Consider the following 23,140-nt stretch of genomic DNA (forward strand, 5'->3'; position numbering starts at 1 on the left):
TACCTCATTGATTGGTGACCACTTTTGGGGGGAAAAACATGGGAATCTTTTTTGTGACATGATATCTTGTTACACTTCAGCTGAACAGCTTGCTGTTGTCAAGTGTGCCTGCTGCCTGACGCCGCTGTTTTGGGTGAATGACGTCAGGTGCGACCTGGAGGTGTTAACCACTTGTGTGCCAAAGCAAAAGGAGCCTAGTGGCTTTTTAAAAAAATTAAATAATTGTTACTCAAACCTGTCAAAAACACTGTTTTATCGAAGCATCAACATAAGATAACCATAGTTTGAGAATGTGATCTTAAAAAAATAAAAAAATAAATAAAAATAACACATATATATATATATTTTGAAAATTAATATTCGGGGCTAATTAAAAAAACATCCGGGGCATTAGCACAGACGATCTTCTTTCCATGAATTTATGCTAAAAAAAAACCCACTTTTTGTAGGATTAGAGCTAATGGTGGACTTTTACCCAGGAGAATGGGGTTCCTGTCACATGTGAAAACAAAAGAAAATAACTTTTTACGTAACTTACGTTATTTTACATAACTTTGCATAATTAGTCACCCTCGTAACTACCTGCACTTACTTACATACCCCCCCCCAAGCTTGTAGCCTAAATTCACCAAAACTGCAGCCTTTTTTTACAACCGCGAACGGTACGTGTATGTATAATGACATGTGTGCTATTTTTAGAACGATCTGCTGTACCATGAGCTGCAAAATGCTCGTTTTGACAAACACTCATATGTGTTGTGATGGGCGGTATTGACAAGCAGTCTATTCTGACATTTAGATTGGAGATCTTATTGCACATGAGACAAGAACCCCATTCTCCTGGGTAAAAGTCTGGGGTTTGTTTTTCGTGCTTCATACTCCTCGTCATTCATAATAACCCCAATGCGTAAACATAGGGAAAGACAAAACATTACATTTTGGCGTATGCATTGCTCGTAATTTCAAGGTCTAGAGTTGTGTTTCAAGAGTGTTTAGATAGCACCCTAGACTAAAAAACTGTCCTTTTTCTTGATACTGAGAAACACTTTACTTAAATGTTCTGTATTTGAGATTCCTTCTCATGTAAACGTATGTTGTATGTATGCCTGTGAAACTGTTGGCCCTGCCTGTTCACGATATTGATTTTCCAAGGAATAGTGCCCACCCTTATGCAGATATTCTTACTTTAACAATTCTCACTCCTCAATCCTAATCCTCAACAAGTTTAAGAACCCAGAATGCCCCGGTGAGTGTAATCTAACCCCCATTAACACTGTAAGCTCAATAAACGGTTTACAAGACTACGTTGGTTCTTCACTGCACAAAAGGCCTGGAGGAGTTATTCATAAAAAACTTATACCTGACACTTTTATAGTGTGTTACAATGTGATTAACACATTAAGTGTGTTATATAGTATCATACTGTGTGTTTATGTACTGCTTATGAATGCAGGACTGACAGTAACAAGTTGCACATAAAGATCTCTGCTTCTCAGATCAACACGATTCTCCACAGCCTATTGTACTAAATCTGTTCGTGCTCATGAATCAGCCTCAAATTAATTGACAAACTAAAAACATATCCGTGCCATCACCAACAGCAACGCTCTTTTCATTAGTGTCAGGTTGGTTCCAGACGACTACCCTCACAGTGTTCAGCACAAAAAAAAGCTCTGTAAATTAGTATGAGACAAGGCTGCAGCACCTCTCCTGCTTTTCGTGTGATTTGCTTTCCTGATGAGCTCACATAATCACGCCCGGTCACATGATTAGAGCGGGTAAATATTTCACAGCAGTTTGAGGTTTCATCTCTCTGATTTTCAGCAGATGATTAAAAAAACAACAACTTAATGTCTGATTTCTGGACACACACACACACACACACAGTCAGAAAAACACAAACCACGACAGAACAAACACACACAGGCATACATACACTCATCTGCATAAATCACATGTAGATGATGGAACGAAAAGGAAAAACTGCAAATCATAGAATCAACAAGGATAACAAGCAATGAATGGACTTGACTGCCTCCTGGTGTCACCAGATTGTATTACAACTCACTGAGCAAGACAAGTGCATGATAGATGAGCCGACTGATGGAAGAAAGTGGACGAGCCAGAGGGGCAAAGCCTTAAAGAGAGGTCTGGGAGAAGCAGCGGGGGGAAGTGGAAGGAGATAAACAGACGGATAAAACAGTTAATGAGACATTAGTATATCACAGAATACGCCGGGGTAGAGCCGAGTGTGCCGCTGGGAAATAAAGCCGAGGAAGATGGCCGAGAGGAGAGAAAACAAAAGGGCAGAGGAGGTGAAAGAGAGCAAATGAGGATGAATGAGAGGGTGAAGTGGAGAGAAATGTGAAATACAAAGAGGGAACAGGGGAAAGGGAGATGATCAAAGCAGGCATTCATCTTCTAGCCCTCCCCTCCGACTCCCTCTCTCTTCTTCCACCTCTTTTGTTTGTCTGCCTGTATTTTATCACCATGCCTAGTTTATCTTAAACTCATCAGCTTTTTTCCCCACTTCTGCTATCTGCCAGAAAACATCTTTACCTCAATCCTTTTCAAACCCACGCTCTCTGTCTCCCCCCACCTTTTTCTCGCTGCATTTTCCTCCATGTCTCTCAATCATCCTTGCTGTCAAAAACTCTTTCTGTCTGCTCCCTCGCACACTCACGCTTTGTCTCTCTGTATCTACAGTTATCTGCTGTGCTTCCCTTTCCCCATTCTTCCTCCCTTTTCACTTCTCCCTCTCTTTAGTGCAGCAACAATCACACGATTCTACAAAATCCCCAGTCCTCAAGCAAACATGCCCCCGCATCTTACAAACGGAAGAATAAAAGCAGATGCAGGCTTGCACAATACAAACATGTTCCCTGAATAAAACCCTACAGTGCAATTAAACGTTTCATTCCAGAGCTCTCCGCTCACATAAATAAACAAGTCTTAACACGTATTAATTTTTAAAATAAACTATTGTCCGATTTGCATTGCTATTTTTTTGCATTTATGTCTTCTTAATGTGTGCTTTTGCAGCACAGGCAATTAAATAATCTAAGTGACAAGTTTGACTTTGATGTAATCTGTCCTTGAGTGAGGAAACAATGCCAATTTCATAAATGGTGAATATCTTGATTTTGGCACAAGTTTATTTAGCTGACATCATTCAAAGCAACATGGGCAGCAGTGAGAATCAGCATTTATGAATCCTATAATTAATTGCATGTAGTATAGCTGAGAAAGAAGCAAGCGAGAGGGACAAGATTACATCTTACATAAGCATTTTTTATTTTAGGGACTCACTCCAGCAAAAGATCGTATATTTCTGTTTCTGATAAGATAATTTGGCCACGGCGCTGTAGCTGAGATAGACGGCTTTACTCTATTCAATATTCACAGAGCCTATATTGTGATATACAGGGTCCTCTCATCCCTCCCTTCCTCCCTAAAGTGATAACAGGTGGGAAGCAGCCAGCTAACAAGTGTTTCAAACATCCACCCAGAGTGCAGAGAAATCCCAGCACAGCAGACAGGCGGGCAGGTGCTATTCATGGAGTCTGAGAGATAATGAGGGGGAAACTAGGGAGAGAATAATGTGAAAATGAGCTATACTGTGTCTTTGTGGTGGTGTGTGTGTGTGTGTTGAAGAGGGAGGGGACACATAAAAGGAATTTGTGTGAGCATTTTCATAAAATGAGCATGAAAACTAACACCAGAGAAAGAATTATATGTAATATATTCTGGTATAAGGTAATGCGTTCCGGGAAGCATTTATTAATATGATTTTGACAGAATGCAGCCAAGACCCAAGTGCGGATGAGAGGATGGACACCAAAAAAACATCAAAACTAGACTTGAAGTTGGCAAAATGTAGAGTTTAAAGTGTTGGGCTGTGGACTTTTGTGAGCAATAATGCAAATTTTAGTTGACCAAAAATGGTAAAACATCTCTTAATGCCATATTTAAGCTACACATTTTTTATAATTGAAGAACAAAAAGTATTTTGGGCCTATGCCAATGATAATGAAAACTAAAATGTAAAGACATAACAAAAATTCATATGATTTTTTTCAGGCTCCGGAGCTGCAGGTTGCCTACCCCTGTACCAGAACATGTTTATAATTTAATGTCCAAAAACATGTTATTCATCTCATTCTGGCCATGACTGCTGAGCCTTATTCATCCTCTGTCTGAGACCCTTCATCGGCTGCTCCGATTGGTCAATGTTTCCAGGTATTCCACATTTGTGTCCTCGCCAGCAGCTGAAGCAACTATAGCGGAGTAAAGCAGTAGCATTTTTCACATGAAAATAACCAATAAAAGCTTGTAAATCAAAAACTTCACATCAAATATGTTCCAACATGAATACGATCCAAAAATGGAGAGAAATGAACAATTTCGGCAACCAAGATTACACGTTTCCCTGACGTTAGCATGCAGCTACATGTAACAGTGTATGTACAGGTGCATCTCAATACATTCTCAGAAAATTTCCCAGACCCACATTTCCAGTAGTTCAAGTCAAATAGCCCCAACAAGTATTGAGTGCATATAGATGGACATACTTTTCGAAGCCAACATTTCCATATTAAAATTGGTCTTTTGTAATATTACTTTTTTTTTTGAAACACTGAATTTTAGGTCTTCCTTAAATGTAATAATTATCATAATAATTAGAATAAATTAAGACATGAAATGTTTCATTGTGTGTGTAATGGATCTATATAATGTGTTATTCGTATGTAAGTGTGTGAGTAAGTAAGTGTATATGTGGTGAATATGGCATAGCTTGTCTACCTGCACTCTTCAATTATTTTTTTTTTAAATTATTATTATTATTATTATTATTTGTTTTTATTGTTTGTTTGTTTTTCTGTGTTTTGTTTTGTTTTTTAACTGTAATTATGTATATACATTGTGAAGCACATTGAGTCTGCCTTGTGCATGAAATGCGCTCTATAAATAAAGTTGAATTGAATTGAATTATTCCCACTTTTTGAATTGAATTACTGACATAAATAAACTTTTCTATGATATTGTAATTTATCAAGATTAGCCTGTATTATAAGCATTGCAGTAAAGGTGCCCAGAGCAGATGACCATATCCAGAAATCTGTCACAAGATGACGTCATCTCAAGCCAAGAGTAAAAAAAACTGTGTTAAGAATGGTCAGAAATCTGTTTTTTCTGAGAGGGATTACTTTTACACAGATTTAGAGCATTATTTGATACTATCACCATATTTAATATGAACCTTGGACATTATATTATACACATTTATAAAAGAATAATATGGAAGAATAGGTTCATTTTAATGGCTAAAAGGGCTGCTAAATAATGAGTTGAGCTGCTTCTACATTCAGATGTCATCTAAAAGAAGAATTTGTCGGGTAAATCTAGAGTTAGCATGGAAAGGAGTACATAGTTCAGTGAGCGTATTTAGTGCTTAGATACGGAGAAATTGTGAGTACAGTTTGGTTGTGGGGGGTCTTGTTCTTGGCACAAGAAAGGTAGCTTGGAACAAAACATCTTTAGAAAAGAGTAAACAAATGCAACAAATGTGTTGCTCGGAGGAAGAAGATGTACTGAGGCAGTGTCAAACCCAGCGGGGAATATGGATGAAGTAAGCACATGCAGAGAAGAAACAGCTTTGTAGTTGGGAACTGTAGGCCTCTTGCATTTAGGATGCTGTTCATTACTGGAGCTACCGATGCTGTGCTGCCTTCACACCTAAACCAAAAGATGGTGAAAGACGCCTGAGGCTGGCCGTGCTCACACAGCAACACCTATCCTGTCAACAAGCAAGGCAACTGTTACCTGATGTTGACGCACTTGGCAGTAAAATGAAGCCCTGAAACACCTATAATCAGCAACAAGACAGATGAAACACAGCAGAAGTTTGGTTTTAAATCATTTGTAGCAGCCCTGTCTCCTAGAAATTATATTTGTAGTGGTCGACCGATACAGTTTTTTTAATGCCAATGCCGATACCGATTATTTTGACATCAGTCTTAACCGATCCCCGATATGTGCTGCCGATTGTTTTGGGACGATTTTTTCGGGCCGATTCTTGAAGCTGATATTGCCTTTTCTCCCTCCATTGACATGATAAAAATGACACAATGATAACAAATGTTAGACAAGTCTCAATTTAAACAAGGAAAGAAACATTTTTTAACAAAAAAACAAAACATATTAACAGTTGGATAGCAAGTGCAATGATAGCAATGAGTCCACATATTTGATGTGTTTTTCTTTTTTCCGGTATCAGCAGCAGCTCACCAGCGAATGGCAGATGTTGCACCGAGCCTTGCCTGGTGTTGGCTCAGTGAAATGGGCTAATTGATCGGCGAACGCTAGAAACGTATTGGCCGATGCCGATACAAGAAAAAAACGCAAATATCGGCCGATATCGGCTGGCTGATATATCGGTCTATCTTTATATATTTGTTTACTTAAGATTTTGCGTTAGCGTTTAAAATGAGTACAAGTACTTACTGAGCAATTTCCCCCACAGGGATAATAAAGTATTTCTGATTCTGATTAATGTTATAAATATCTGTATGTGTCATATGTGATTAAGGGTTAAGTATGTTCTGTAAACTCACTTATGGGTCAAACTCCTGTGTTTTACACATCCATCCACCCTAACCTTCTCCCTACGTAGACTTTGTCACTCTTTATACAACATCATCTCAATTCCTCCTCCTTTGCTCCAGGCATTTGCTACTTATACAAAAAATTTTTGAGGGGAGGATAGTCTCCAGAAATTGTAGTTTGACACATTGCAAGCGCGCAGGAATCAAAAGAATAGTTAGGTTTGGAAAATAAAAGCACTTTGGTAAAAAATAATTTCAATTGCATGTAAATAAAGTTAACACATGTCCTGTACTTCAAGTCATGTAAGAAATTTAGAACATTTAACCAACACCACATTGCACCCACTGTAAAGTAAAGTAAAAGAAGAATCAAATTGATGCAGCAGAACCAAATATATTGTCTTTTTAATCTTTCTCTCGTGTCCAAACCTGGTGACTACATTACGCACAATGCAACGTTTGGCTAACAATTTCGTTGGAGATTCAGGTGCGTTATGCTTGTAGCAGCTAATCTTAAGAGTCATTGGCCTCAAGCACAGATGAGGAGCGGCCCACAGAGGTCTCTTTATAACCCCACACCCTCAGTTCATTTCATTTTCAAACTGACTCAAATGACCATGGCTCCCTCTGGAGCCACAAAAGGCTATATATACTGTTTCACATATGCAGTAGCACTCCCCAACACCTGTAAACTATGATGTGTAGAATTGGTGGAGTTCCCTTTTAACCAAGTGCCGAAAGTTAATCTCTCTTTAGCAACATTTTATTGCAAGAACGTGATCTGTATAACAGCGTCTCCTCCTTAGAAGAGACAGACAGACACCTATGCACCACAATAACAACAAAAAAACTCAAGAGAGAAATATTTATGACTAGGTAGAAATTAGTGAACAGGCACAAATTAGTGCATCTGTAGGGAAGCTGGGAAATGAGACATGCAGGCAGACATGAAGACCTTAGAGTATCATCAGAGACAGCATGGGTCGTAGACCTGAAACATTATGTGGTCCGATGCTCAGCAGTCTGTTTACTTTACAGAACTCACTGTGCCACAGGAGGATGCAGCCAACGAGGCATGAGGAAGGAGCAGAGAGGAGGAGGAGGAGGCTCAGCTACTCTCGAACTGGCAGTCGAGGCTGAACAGCAAAGCTGGAAAGCCAGGATACACACCACAAAGGCTGAGTGCCACAAATTAGCAGCTACAGTGTAATGATTATTACATCTTACTATTGTTACAGCCGCACTATCTCACTAGCTGCACGTCATCAGCGCTCTGTGAGATCCACTCAAAGAGTCCACTTGTTGTCACTTTGTAAGTCAGCTTCAGAACAGATTTTCACAGTCAGCTTGTCTGGCCTAGATCACACCAACTCACAACCCTCCTCCCATCCACTGGTGTCTGTAGCAAGTCAGGAATCAGTTGTATCAAAATGACTTTTTAAAGAGGGTCCTTTGAAGCAGTGCCTCTGTTCGGCTGCAGACCAGTCTCTTGTGTGGCTTTGCAGCATGATGGCAGCGACAGCAGCAGCACGGAGTGAAAACAAGAGGAGCAAAAGAGAGAGGGAGGAAGACTTATCTGCTTTCCATTATGTTGTTTTTATCCTATGCAGCTAAAATTGTGAAATCTGCCTTGTTTGTATAGGAAACTGATAAGGGCGGTTGTCATATTTAAATCTGGTAGAAGAAGAAAACAATGAGGGAAGAAAGAGCATGGAAAGTAGGGAAACACGGAGAGATACAGGCATCAAAGTTTGTGACGGTAGACAAGCATTTAGATTAAGAAGGAGTGATGAATTGACTGATAGGAAAAGAGGAAAAAGGCCATCGTCATAATGATGAAACGATGAAGGAAGAGAGAGCCAGACAGCGAGATACGGTGAGTTAGATTGTGAGGAAAAGACGGAAAGAGAGAGGGAATCAGCAACAAGATCAGAAGAAAGGAAGAGGAATAAGACTGGGCGTTTGAATTGAAAAGAAATGGGTAATGAGATGCTAATGTAACAACAAAGGAGTGAGAGCCCTCCGGGGGGAGCTATGCTACAGCAAGCGGCTTCGGTATGAACACATTAGAGAGGGGAATTGAATTTAAAAATGCCCTTTATTAAACTACTGCAATGTACACAGATTCATTCAGGCGCATATATAGTGATTAAAGTCATATTAAATTACATCACCCCACCTCTGGCCCTGTTTGAACAAAAGAAAAACAATAGATGCACCCCTGGAGAGAGGGGCGATTATGGTGACAAAGTGGGGGAAAGAAAATGCAGAAAAGCAGAGACAGTATCAGCTGTGAAGAACGCCTCCCCCACAGGAGGGTAGGTGTCACTCTACAGTGTGTGATATGAGGTGAGTGTGAGGACAAGGTCTACGTGACCCGTGAAGAAGCGGTGAACATAAACGAAAGGAGGGATGAAAAGAGCCATGGAGAAATGATGAAGACCCATGAGGGAAGATGAAGCTGTAGAGGAGAGGAGTGACGAGAAAGGAGGTCTTTGCGATAGCAGACAGGCTTTTGAGTGGGAGGAGGAGATGAAGCTTTACATGTAAAGGGGAATAATGGAGAGATCCATGGTGCAAAAGATATAATTACTCAAGGGAATAAGTGCAGGAGAGGAGTGATGTGGAGGATCCTTAAAAAAAAATGACTGGGCAGTACTCAAGAGACCGTCAAAGAGAATACCGGAGGAGGGGAGGAGCGCCACTGACAGATATAAGCCTTGAGATATCATAGACGCACTATGAAAAAATTAGAAAGCTGGAAAATCATTATAACAAGTCCTCAAGAGGATGCAGGGAACGAGCCAATACCAAAGCACACTGAAAGAAAAATAAAAGCAAGCTTAAGACCATGCGTAAACCTGCAGGGATTGTGGGATAACTGTGCTATAAAGAGATGCAGCGGTGACCGAGATGTGTGTTGAAGAGCATTGTTGTGTGGAAAGAGTGTAGGATTCATGTGTTGGATGAGGCACAAAGAGCAGATGGAAAAAAAAGCTACACTGTGATCTCAAGAGGACGGTGTGAACGAGTGAATGAGTACAAAGAAACGAGGTCGAAGAAAATCCTTTAGGAGAGTCAGTTGAGGTGTAACTGCAGGTGCAGTTTGCTAAAAAGAGTTTACACAATAAACTTTAGTTTTCATGTAGACCTATATTTACTTAAGTTTATCTCAACCAGTGGGACAAAAAAAAACGTCCATATTTATCCTCAGCTCTCTTGTTTGCCTGAAGGCTACATCTATTAATGCAAAACCTGAATTTCTGACTCATTCTATTCGACTTTCTATGGCAACATTTGAATTTTAACCAACCTCAGACTTTAATATTTTCGCAAGAACATACAAGAACGCAACAGCACAGTTTTAGGCTGAATTCAAATGCAAAGACTGTATTTTAAGGGCAAGGAAAACAGCTAATTCAGCTATCGTTGCTGTAACTCCGAGGCCTGGAGTGTGTTAGCGGTGGCACGGGCTAATTGGGTTTCCGTTCTTAATTAGGCCAATTAATTAGGAAATGCAGCTGAGGCCATGAGCGCTCCATCAGGTCATTCAGGGATTACAGGGAGAGGAGAAGAGTTGTGGGAAGAGTAGAGGAGCAGAGGAAAGGAATCGAGCAGAAAAGAGGGTCACTTGAGACGGCCTTTGTTGCGAGGATACTTCAGCGATAGACCTCTTTACCCTCTCGCTGAATGTTATCTCCAAATGATTTGCAGACTGAGGGTAATTACCCATTTGTGACAAATTAATCAAATCAATCACCGCTTTCTGGAGTCAGTGAATTGAAAAACAGAGCCTGCTAATTCATGCAATTTCCCAACTGACGCTCATTGTTGTTAATCTGCCATGAGAAACATATGAAATGATGGAAGAAAAAGATGTGGGAAGAAATGGAAGGGAAGAGAAAGAGGAACATTCACAGGCACAAGGCCGTAAAATACGCTTTAATGTGTCCATCCAGCCTGGTTTCCTAAAAATGGTGTTTCCTATACAACGAAACTGCATTGTAAATTACGTAACATATTTTCTCCCAGATTATGTTAACAAAGACTGTATATAAAGATAGACGGCATGAGAGCTTGCCAAAAGTGAAGCAAAAACATCCTAATCGCCCCCTGGTGGCTAGCTGCAGAATAGGTAATAAATCTTTCCCATTTGTTCTCATGGGATGTGAGCGAAACTAAAATCTCAAAGAACTTGTCAACTAACTTTGTGTATGTATGTATATTTACATGTATATGCATTTTTTGTTTTTATTCTATGTATTTTTGTTTAATATGGTCAATGTATTTGTCTGGAAGTTTGATGTCTTTTGTATAATGTTTGACCTATAAGAAATTGAATAAAAACTTAAATAACAAAAAAAACGAATCCATCTTTATAAACAGACTGTGGTTTGTAAAGAGGCATGTCTGTGTTGGATCATACAAACACAGATGTTTTACCCGTGAGACCTCTATTTGTGTCCAGTGAAAGTCAACGCTGAGTTATTTTAATTATTTACGTAGAACTTTCAGACTTTTCAGAATGTTATCTTTGAACCAAAACCATGATATTTTCCTAAACCCAACAAATTTTGGTGCCTAATCCTAACCAAACTTAACAACTTTCACTATATTTTTAAAACTGCAACTGCATATTTAGTTATATGGGGATGTAACTTTTAGGAGACAGGGTTGATCCACCAATTTGCTTCGTGAGATGCCAAATTCCCATGGCTTTCAAAATCTTCATATACCTGCAGAGTATACAGCTAACTCTTAATTTCTGCCAACTTTCATATATAACCATGCACCTCTACGCAGCATTTTGCAGAAGACTTTGCCCACTGTACAACTCAGCACATGAAAGCATGAGATTTAGGTTCAAGTCAAGTCAAATATGACAAAGATCGCCTTTGGTTGCAGGTTAAAAAAAAGCAAGGAACAACCTACTCAATATGACTTCAATGTTCAGGTCGGATCAGACTCAAATCTGATGAGCACACCAAGAGACCGCTGTGCTGCTTTGAGCAAAACATGTCCAATCACTCACCTCCACAAAGAGGAAGCAGGGCACGATATAGGTGCTGGTCTTCTGCTGCTCCTCGTCTGCAGGAAGAGTCCTCATCGGCCTCCTCTGCGCTGACAGTGGACGCTCAGTCATCTGCAGGGTCAAAGGTCATTGCAAAGCTTTAGTGTGCCTTATTCTGTTTGAATCTAAAGGATATGCTTTATAAAGATGCTGATAAAAGCCTAAGAAGTTGTAGACGAAAACCTAAACAATGAATGCAGTGTTTGCTGATACTGTGAGAGCAGCCTGGGTGAGGCGTAGAATTCAAGCATTTTGAGAGAATATATTATAGTACCTCTACAGAGACAACTTCAAACATATTCCAAGTCAACCTTCACTGTAAGTTTGGCTGTGCATAATAATTGACTTGACTTATTGGTGAGGAAAGAGACCTGACTGGCACCCCATGCAGTCATAACTTTGTGACAACAATGAGTCACTAAACAGTCGCCTGAGCTCCAGACAATACAAGAGTGTAAATAGTAGTCTATTTATATTCAGTGCCTGGCCTAGAGTAAATCTTAGGGTGAAGGTTTCATAGTTTGTTGAGTCGCAGGGGGAAAATAACACTTTGTTGAACAATTTATTTTTTCACCTGGCAGTTGAGTGTCTGTAAGTTTTGATCTTTTTGAGCATTTGTCTTAAAATATGCTACTCGCTTAAAGGTGCTGTACACAAGATTCAGAGCGCATCGATGGTTCAGAGTCTGAGTGAGCTTTGCCTCCACACAAACCCTTGTTCTCAATCCCAACTCGTCACATATGGACACATGGACTTTTTAATGCAATTGGCACTCACACGCACTAATTTGCATGTGTGTTCAGAACAAAGAAGAGAAGCTTGGATTACAACACACACACAGAGGGAGTGTGACTTCATTCTGTCCTAAGGACCATCGAGAAGATAAAACATGGATGTAGTGTCCATGAAGGGCTGAAATGAAGTTCAAAGTGGGTGAATTGCCATCTTTGTATTGTCCGGCACCTCCTAACTCACAACAAATCCAAAAAAAGGGGCAACGAGGTGAAACATGGGTGAGCTGAGGCAGGTTTAATGCAGCGGTGAACCACTTAAAGTAGCCATGTCTGTCTTTAAGGACCGACTCACTTTTGGAGCCGGCCTCAAGTGGCCAGTTGAGGAGTTGCAGTTATATGCAGTTTTGCATTAGATTAATTTTCTGCAGCAGAGGTTGCCACTTGCTCAAGACGTTATTATTCCTCTATTCTTTAAAATCTCCTTTAGAAAATATCTGTTTACTGCTATATTAATGTTCCAAATGTTGTGTACAGCACCATTAACCCATTGAGGCCTGAAAAACCGCTGGGCGATTTTAAAATAAGCCTCTAATTTTCTGGAAATTCTGGAAAAATTCTGGAAAAAAAAGTGTGAACTCTTCTACTAAATAATAGATTTTTCAGCCTCTGTAGCAGATAGAAATGAAATTCAAAAAGTATTTGAGAGCTTATACAAAATACTACAAAACGACGTAAACGCTTTCCAGGCTTCAATGGGTTAAAGAAACACAAGTGAAACCTCCTAACCATGGAAATTCAATGGGAGTAGAACGGATATCATGGCAATTGTTTTTAGTTGTTATGGCTTTTTTTACAGAAGCGTTCAGAGTTCTTTACAGAGGCAGCGGTACACACAGAAATGGTCACAGGTCCTCTTGCAGTCTTGCTATGTCAAATTGAATAGTAATGCCTGTTCTGGTCTTATTCATTTTTAATGCTTCTAAAACTTTCTACGCAGAGAAAGGAGAGAAGTGCTGCAAGAAGAAATCTCACTCTGATTCAGATTGGGTTTTTTTGTGTACCTTTTCCAGTTTTCTGACAACTTCCGCTTTAAGATCCAAAATATTAATGCAAAATATAATTATCTAATAAATAATGTTGTACAGGCACTACATGGGGATAAGTCTGTTGCAAAAACAGATTGTGAATTCGTATTGAGGCCCAAATCATTTACAATATTATTGCAACATCTATCATCTATCATTTTGTGTCTTTTTATCTCTTTCTTTTGGACTGAAAATATTGTAATGAGTAGTGAGTGTAGGGAGATGGAAAGAGAGTCTGTAACCATAACTACATATCAAGGCAAGAACAGAAGGAAATGGAAATGATTTAAGAGACACTGGAATAAGATCACATATTTAATTCTTGAGAGTTATCGTCCATACCGGCATATAGCGTTACCCCTTGTGTGGGTTCACACCTTCATCATAAACAACAGAAGCGGCATGTGTCCAACTGCTTAAGATCTTCAATCATAACTGGCACTCTTTACATTTGGAGCTTCTAATGTGTCACGTATCCATTAGTAACCTGGGACCTTCAACACAACTGACAGCTCATGTGCTCTATACTGTCAATTTAAGTGATAATCATGTCTCAGTGCAAAGAGAGAATCCTTTTATTATCTGTCATAAGAGTAAAAACACTGATTTTTATTCACAAACCTACATAAACAACATGCACAAACCCACTCACACACACACTCGTATGCAGAGCTGCCCACAAAGATGCAATCTGGATGATGCATTAAAAATGCACACATACAGGTGTATACACACACACACACACACACACACACACACACCAGTGTCGGTAGGCAATCAAAAGAATTGGGGGAGAAATGAGGTTGAAAGGAGGAGAAGTAGAGTGGAAACAGTGGAGCGATGATCAAAAACAAAAGCCTGACAGAAAGAGATAAGAGAGAGACAAAGTCATGATGCAGACGTTCGGAGAGTCTTCAGAAGTGAGGAGGGTGGGGTGAAAGCCAGCACACTCAGCAATAGGAAATAACAGCAGTCGGGGGGGATAACAGGTAGAAGTTGAGGGAAAAACAGCTTCAGTCCCCAAAGTGAGAAGAGGAGGAGACGGGGGATGAGATGGTGGGGAAAGTTAGCACGAGGGCCGAGATGCTCAGGGCTCTCTGACATGCAAATTACTCACTTTTTAACTTTAGGAAAGCCACAAAAAGGCATTCAAGTATATCTTTTCTTTGAATCAAACACCAAATGCAGTTTTTCTAAGAGCTCTGAAATCGTGATTTTATCAATCACAAAGCAACTGCCCTCAGCAGTCTCCAATATAATTTTATTCATTCAAACACAAATTGGTTCTCCACTCAGATATCGAGCCCATTCCCTCATCTCCTCGACAACAATTATCTCGCTGACTTTATGGCTGAGGGAAAATCTCTGCTGCCTCGTCAGCCCTTTCCTCGATCAATGGTCATTTTTGGTGAGAGTGGAGGAAGCCACTGCAAAAGGTTGGAATGCGTCCATGTCTTCATCAGTGATGTAGTAAAATATTACTTTTGAGACAAGATTCAGTCACAGCAACCAACATTTTAATACTGGGATGAATCTTATTCTTCAAAGCACTTTTTAAACTAGAACATAAAAGAGTAAGGGAAAGCTGAATGAGTAATTCCTGTTTACAAATAACACACAAAAAACACAATCTTGCAGGGAGGATATTTGCACATAAGGTGAACAGGAAAAGATTCCTATTAAATATCACATTTTAAGGAGAATTACAGAATGTGCCTTAATAACTAAAGCATTAACGATTTAAAGCAATACTCCCAGTAAACCTAATTCACTTAGATCTTCTCTCGTCTGGAACAGTTAAATCTGACAGAAAATTTTAACACACAACGATTAAATGATGTCAGAATCAGCCAAAAGTTGGGATTCAAAGAACTAGTCAAACAGATATTCTTTCAAAAAATGAGACATGCACAATGTGGATTCCTTTCAAATGATACCAATTACTAATAATTAGCTCCTTCTCAAGACCGATACAAATAAGATAACCGTTACTTTCAGATTTTTGCATTTTAAAAAGGAGTTTATAATCTGCAGTTTATGCACACCTGAAGGTAAGTACATTATAAATGTCAATAAAAAGTACAAACTAGACATATTTTGGCTTTTAAAGAAAATTTTGCCTAAAAATTCAATACAAAACTACTATATACTCAATAATAATAAATACTCAATACAGCTGCCTAGCCAAAGCGGTACTGTATCAGAGTGTGACGATGCTACACTTGATAAGTCAATGAAAGCAATTTGTCTTTGCACTATCAACTGACAATTTATTTATTTAAGTGTGTACAAATTGTAAACCAGGAACTGTATCTACTGAATAATGGTCCTTTCGATATAAAAATGCAGGATTTGGGGCAATTAGATCATCATCATTTCTGCAAAAGTCACCTCAGGTGCTGTCACAGTGTCCACAAACTTGAACTTCAATTATCTGGCAGCGAAGTCCCTCTTGGCAATTTTTGTTCCACGCCATAGATTCATCATCGTGTTTCTCTATTTATAGAATTCATAAGACACTTGTTTATTGCAGCAAAACGGTAAAAAATGTGCTTCAGAAATCTCACTATAAAATGTTATTGCACAACCACACATACGGTATTCCTGTCTATGCATAATACAATGTTTAGCTGTGTGACATGTACACACACAGAGCACTACAGACTGTGTTTGAGTGGGTTAATTATTCATGCTGTGGTTCATATACTTGTTTTCTCCGCTATTGCCTGCCTGCCTCATGGGAAACACTATCACACTATTATCCTGCTATTATCCCACTATTATCCTGCTAATATCCTGCTATTATCCTGCTATTCCAATATAAGTACAAGCTTCTACTATAGTGGAGCCTCGGATACAGCGGAAGGTGCTTTGATTGGTGAGATTCATTGATAACGAATAAAAAGAGAACAGGTTGTACAAGTTGTGGCAGAAGGTAGAAGGATTGCACACACACACACACACACACACACACACACACACACACACACACACAGGAGGTTGCCTGCTGTACATACAGTATTTGGGTCTTCCTTTATGTATCCGTCTTCCAAAGCAGTGAGAAGCAATCAGGCATAAGGGCGGCATGACTGATTGTCTCTTGTGTTGCTGTCCATGTTGTTCACTATGATGTGCATCCTTAAGCTCTGCACTGGCACCACAGCAACAAAAGATCCACTCACCATCTCACTGGCACACACACAGGTGCACGCACACACACACACACTGACAGAGACGGATATTCACACACCTATATGCACAAGCTCATTTACACGCACACGCGCACACACAGACACACACAGACACACACACACACACACACACACACACACACACAAACAGTGACCATCATTGCAATATTCATTACATGTCAACTTGGATGTCAGTCCAACAAGTGGTGCTGCACAGCTGATGCCACTCTGTGTGCATGTGTGTCTGTGTGACAGAGAAGGAGAGAGAGAGAGAGAGAGAGAGAAGGAGAGAGAGAGAAGGAGAGAGAGAGAGAGAGAGAGAAAGAAACAGAGAGAGAGAGAGAGAGAGAGAGAGAGAGAGAGAGAGAGAGAGAGAGAGAGAGAGAGAGAGAGAGAGAGAGAGAGAGAGAGAGAGAGAGAGAGATCATCCTGTACAGAATTCCTCCTGAGCTGAACCTCTGGTTCAACAATGTGGGTCGTAGAGATGAACAGTCACACACAGAGTCTCTCACGTATACTCACACATACATATTCAGGCAACAACTAATTTCCAGTTAAAAGCAAGGCAGTAACTGGTTTGGAAAAACTCTCACCTTAAATTTGTGTATGTTGGAAACAGTGTTGCTGCTGCTGCACAGTGACCGCTGCCTCCTCCGAGTCTCCGTCTCTAGGAGGATTTGCTCCTGCAGCGGACTCCCATTCTGTGGTTGCCTTGTGGTCTCGACTCCGCTTCTTTCTTTTCCCCTTTTCGTCTCTTTCAAAGCAAAAACCAGCTCTCACTTCCGCCGCTCCGCCACTGAGAAGCCCTCGGCGCTGAGTGAGAATAGGGAGAGAGAGAGGGAGAGATAGAGAGAGCTTGCCCACTGCCAGGCAGCCAGCCTCCAGCCAGCCTAGTCTATATCTGTCTGCACTCTGCCGCTAGGTCGCTAAGCTAAATATGATGATCTTCAACAGCACTTCAAGGCTAATTAGTCAAGTGAAGGGATCCACAGGCTTTGGTGAGGGAGCTCAGCGCATTTGCCGGTGGATACGAGGAAAGAGAGAAGGACAGAGAGAGAGAGAGAGAGAGAGAGAGAGAGAGAGAGAGAGAGAGAGAGAGAGAGAGAGAGAGAGGGGGATGTGTGTGCATCTGTATGCTTGTGTGTGTGAGAAAGAGAAGAAGAGGCAGATAGGAGGAGGAGAAAACAGAGAGTGGGAAAAGGGAATAAGAGAAAGAGACAGCTGGAGAGGAGACAGAAAGCAGAAAAGAGCCAGCATGTGTATGAGAGAGAGAGAGAGAGAGAGAGAGAGAGAGAGATGCAGAGAGAGAGGGAGGGAGGGATGGAGGGAGGGAGTGTATGTGTGTCAGAGTCTGAGGCTAAAATGGGAGACACTGTGCACTTTGGTACCCCAGGAAACCACTTTGATACTGGCAGACACCACAGGCTCTGTGAGAGTGTGAGTGCACAGGTGTGTGTTGCTGTGGTATTGTTTGTGCATGTGCGTGTGCAATTATGGGAACATGGAAAGTCAAAACAGGAGTAGTCTGAAGGTATAGTGTCAGTGTTTGTGTCTGGCAATAGTAACACAATGTGAGCTCAGGTGAGCTGGGACCACGATCCAGCTCAGCCCTTTGGACAGTAGACAGTTAATGGTACATCGTCAAGTGTAAAAGTGGGACGCATCCTGCACATGTGGTCCTATGTGGGTCAGAGGCTCTCAGGTGTAAGCTCACCAGCAGCTTTCAGCTGTTTCTGTATGTATGTGTATATGTGTGTACTTGCATAATGGTTTGCCTTTAACAAACATGCTTCAGGGATAAGACAGCCTATGTTTCTGCATTAATGTGTGTTGGTACATGTTAGGACATGCTGTGGCACCAGTGGACTGCCGTTCACTTGATAATTAACCTTACTAGATCGATCTCTAGTTAGTGTGAACTCACTGTACATATAGTGTTGTGTTTCCATTCAACTGTTTTTACATGCATTATGTAATTTTCTTTTTTGCAACCATTTAGGATTTGGCTGGCGCTCTTTTAATTCACTCATATTGTTGTGTCCTCTTCTTTTGCAGTGGTTTAATGTTACCTGAGTGCAGAATTAGCCTAGCGCTTATCTCGATGAAACAACTCATATTTTGCTTAACAATAGTGGATGGAAAGGCACACACGTTCACATTTTGTTTGTGCTGATTTTCTGGAAGTTCAGATTAAAGCAATGTTACATAGAATTTGCATTTTCTGCAACTTAGCACCCCCCACAGGTTAATAGTGGATTTCACTTCTATACTGCTGTCATAAATATAAACAGCTTTACTCAAGCATTTGTTATGATCAGAAACTGGAGTTGACAAGAGCACGAAGTCCAACAAACCATCTCTCTCTTTTTATTTACAAAGCTCTCGCCAACGACTAAAAAGCCAGTCTGAGATTTCCTCTTGCCTGGCTTCCAGTCCTGGCTTACTGAGCTAAGTAGCTGAACGCAGCTACAGTTAGCAGTTAGCGTTTCTTTAGCAACAGCTAAAGATTTCTATCCACCAGAAAAGTATGTAAATCACACAGAGTCAAGGCAGAGCAGCCAGAGAGCATCAGCAGAAAAGATTTTCTCCACTGAATATAATCCAGTTTCACATAAAAATGTAAAAACCTTACAAACTTCTCGGGGCAGATCGTACATGCTAACCAAAGTTACAAAGTGCAAGAACAGTCACAACGATGTGGGAACAACGGAGGCACCATTCTCCCCATACCCCATCTTCAGAAAAATATGTGTGACGTTATAGAGACTATGTCCATGTTTTATCTATGGTTTGAGTGGGAGAATTATGGTTAGGTGCATCGTCAGAGTATACCATTAAGAGAAATTAAATCTCTGGAGAATTGGTGAAAAGGGACAGCACCTGTCTTGTACAATACAAGTTTCAATTCTTCAATTATGTCTCCATTTTCTTGGAAAAGACTTTCGAGCCAAATGTAAAAGGAAGCGACATCATAAAGGCTGTCCACCCTCTCACTGCACTCTAACAAATCATTCACAGCTGGAGAGGGCACGGACCACTCACAGTAAAGTGTCTTTCTTTCTCTGACTGAATGATGGATGAAAATCACGTGCTATCGCGGATGTCACAGCTACCATGGCAACCCACTGCATTCATAGAGTTAAATGACGAGAGGAAATGTGCATATGCAAATATACACACGCACACATACACATTTAAAGTGCACACAATGTAGAGGAAACAAGTGCCATCGCTAGAAAACCCATTGAATTCCTGTGGCTGAATGACACTCCACACAAAAACGCACTCGCCTGGCTCACTGCTGTCTGAAGCTACCAAAAAATTCAGCGTTTCAGAAGTTGAGGACAAAGCTCAAACTGCAAAAATGACATGACTCAGTTAATGACTTTTTATCGCTGACAATGTGATCAAAAGCTCAAAAGCCAGTTTCATATCAAGCAAGTTAAAGCGCTGTCTTTTCCTCCTCTTCTCCTTTTACTTCTCATTATCATCATTACTAGCACTTATATAAACTGTACAAACCCTCTAATGTCATCCCCCATTGCACAGTTTCAATAATGTCAAGCCATAAGTTGCATCGCCTTTAAAACGCTCATGAGAGGTGGTCATATTCCACAGATGCAAGATTTTTATGTAACAGCAGCACCTGCTTACTGCAAGGACACAGAAACAACCGCAGTGTATTTCAGTGACTATATTAATACCTGTCTTTTACAGCCTCCCAAAGGGCATCTATATTATCTGGCCCATCACTTTAACTCACAGTCTGCAGGTGTGTAGTTTTCAGCTGCACCTCCTCCATGACGGTTGATGCCTTTAGATATGCCTGTCTGGTCTTATAGAGTGATGTACAGTATGTGACAAAAATAATTCAGGTAGCATCATTCATTATGAGGAATGTAAAACATGAGAGGAGACGTCAAAGTCAAGGGCGAGACGGTGAAGGTAAGACACTGTAAGACTCTGAAAATAGAGCAGGTACAATGAGGTGGGCATGTACAGCCTACAAATAGTAAGACACACACAAGCACAGCCATGCACACACAGAGACTTTCTTTTTTTACACAATCCTTTCAACCCTGTATCTCTACATCCAATGCAGTACGTACTGTGCCCTTTAAGTAGCGAGGTGTGATGTAGAGGTTGTCGTTGTAGATTTCATCTACTCCCACGGATCAGCAATCAACAACACACTCAAGTGTTTCAGTTGCCAAACCATAACTTAACCTTAAAATGGCTATAATCAACATTTCCATAACAAAACTGAATCTGGATATAGGTGTTCTAGTGTGGTAAAGAGTTCACTCTCATCTGCATTGTTTTTGACTGCAGCCAGCAGCTGATTCATCAAAGTGTAAATAATAACTTATAATAATAACTTTATCTATATAGCACCTTTTAAAAACAGCAGGTTACAAAGTGCTTCGACAGAGAGCAGTTAAATACACAGAGAATGATGCCATAATGCTAAAAACAATTCTTACATTAAAAGACAATAAGAGACAGAGCAGGAACAATCACAAGACATTTTCAGATACACAGAAAATAAAAGGTAAAAGGAGTGAAAAAGTAAAAAGTGAAGGAGTAAAAAGGAGTGGTAAGATAGAAAGCATTACATAAAGCAAGTCTATAAAAGTGGGATTTGAAAGTGATTTAAAAAGAAATAATGTGTAACTTGTAAATAAACTCCGATGCCTGAATATGTCAGTCAGTATATTTACCCAAACTTCTTCTTTTTCCTAACCTTAACCACTTTATTTTGTTGTTGTTAATTATGTGTCACAATGTTAATGACATGTTTAAAATAGCGATCGTCAAGTGTTGTTACAAAGAACAGTCTTGTTTATATTTTGTGTTTCGTGTTTGAGTTGTTGTGCCTAAGTTTTTGTTTGATATCATATGAACTTGTTCATGTTCACAACCAAACACATACAAGTAAGCCTTCACATTAAAGTTACAACATTGAAAGATCTCTGTTTTATTCTCTTTGGCAGCACCGATGGAGATAAACAGTAATTGCAGGCGTGTTTCCTCGATTAAATTTTCGCTTCCACTTGTTCAAATAATTATCTAAGGTATTTTCACTGACGCTTACATGCGAGGTAACACAAACTGTCCCTCAGCTGGTCAGAACAAGCTCACTGACAAGCATCTGCTCTGTTAATAGCTTCCATCACATTTGTTCACTAAATGTTTCTGAAAAATGCAGGCAACCCACATGGACCACATAATAAACCACTGATCTCATCCCCTTTTTTACATGTGCATTGTATGCACAAGAACACAGAACACAGACACAAATGGTGCTCTTTCTACAGTACGCAACAAAAGCACATGCAGGCGCACACACAAGCAAACAAAGAGCGGTGTTTAGAAGGTGCTGGTACTCGTATGCATGAACACACAGGTACAAAAAGCACATGCATGCAGTATAAAGAAAGGTTACTATACCAACAAATACCCCCCACAAACACACAAAAGACAGAGAGAGTGTTTTGTCATATTGTTAAGGGAAAGCTGTATGATATGAGCCTGTGTGCTCCCACTATCTGGCTGTTCATGTGAAGACTTGCTCTTGTCTTGGGGAATCAGAAGTAGGCCGAGTCAGTGGATGTGCTCATTTCATACACTATCACTGTGGATCACAGCCAAGGACATTCTCGCTTCAAATTGCCATGCTGGGGAATTTCAGCCATAAAGAATTAATCAGATTTTTAGCAAAATGGGATTATAAAGAAGATACAGCACAGGTCAGCTGAGCTGTAATTCATGTGACTAAAACACTGACCATCTCTAAAGACGTTGTTACGATAGTACTTGAGGGGTTCATACCCTAGATTTGGGCCATTTAAAAAAGCAATTAATCGTGCGAAAATGGGCCTGAATTATATTGTAGTATAAATTAAACATGAGTAAGTTATAATGACATATACATAAAAATAGCTTGGCCCAGTTGTATTTCATGGAGCTATAGAGAAGTTGAATGGTGCCTTTGGTCTGTCCTTGCCGTCACTCATGAACAGAACTTTTTTATCTTTCCCACAGCAGCATCAACGCAGGTTTAATGTGACATGATGTAATACAGGATACTTCAAGGAAATTGTGTGTGTGTGTGTGTGTGTGTGCTGGCGCGCGCACGTGTGAACACTACAGAGTCAAACTTGGGCCAGTGTGTGTATAGTTATATGCAAATGAAACTCCCATTGAAGTCCTCAATAAATACTGCAAATGATCTGTTCGAATCAAACCACACTCCCAGAACTAAATGGTTTAATTGTGCAAATAAAATAAAGGGAAAACAGCCAAAACTGAAATCCTGCATCCCATTATGAGATAGATGTGTCGTGTATAGTGTATTTAAAGAGACCCTAATATACTTTTTTTTACTTTTTGTGCTTAATGGCCAATAATGCAGTTAAAACATTTTAAAGTAAAGACTGTTTTGAACGCTCAC

General features: G+C 40.1%; 1 protein-coding gene across 1 annotated transcript in view; it reads right to left on the reverse strand.

The window, feature by feature from the left end:
* plppr2b (phospholipid phosphatase related 2b) overlaps positions 1-23,140 on the reverse strand; it is a 69,100-nt gene that overhangs the window by 43,234 nt on the left and 2,726 nt on the right. The window contains exons 4-5 of the mRNA XM_059339499.1: positions 17,280-17,499; positions 11,638-11,748 (exon numbers count right to left, since the gene is read on the reverse strand). Coding sequence (XP_059195482.1) covers positions 11,638-11,748 — 111 coding nt within the window. The 5' untranslated portion in view covers positions 17,280-17,499. The remainder of the gene's footprint in view (positions 1-11,637; positions 11,749-17,279; positions 17,500-23,140) is intronic.

The sequence above is a fragment of the Centropristis striata genome, chromosome 1, assembly GCF_030273125.1.
Source record: "Centropristis striata isolate RG_2023a ecotype Rhode Island chromosome 1, C.striata_1.0, whole genome shotgun sequence".
NCBI classification, from domain to species: Eukaryota; Metazoa; Chordata; class Actinopteri; order Perciformes; family Serranidae; genus Centropristis; species Centropristis striata.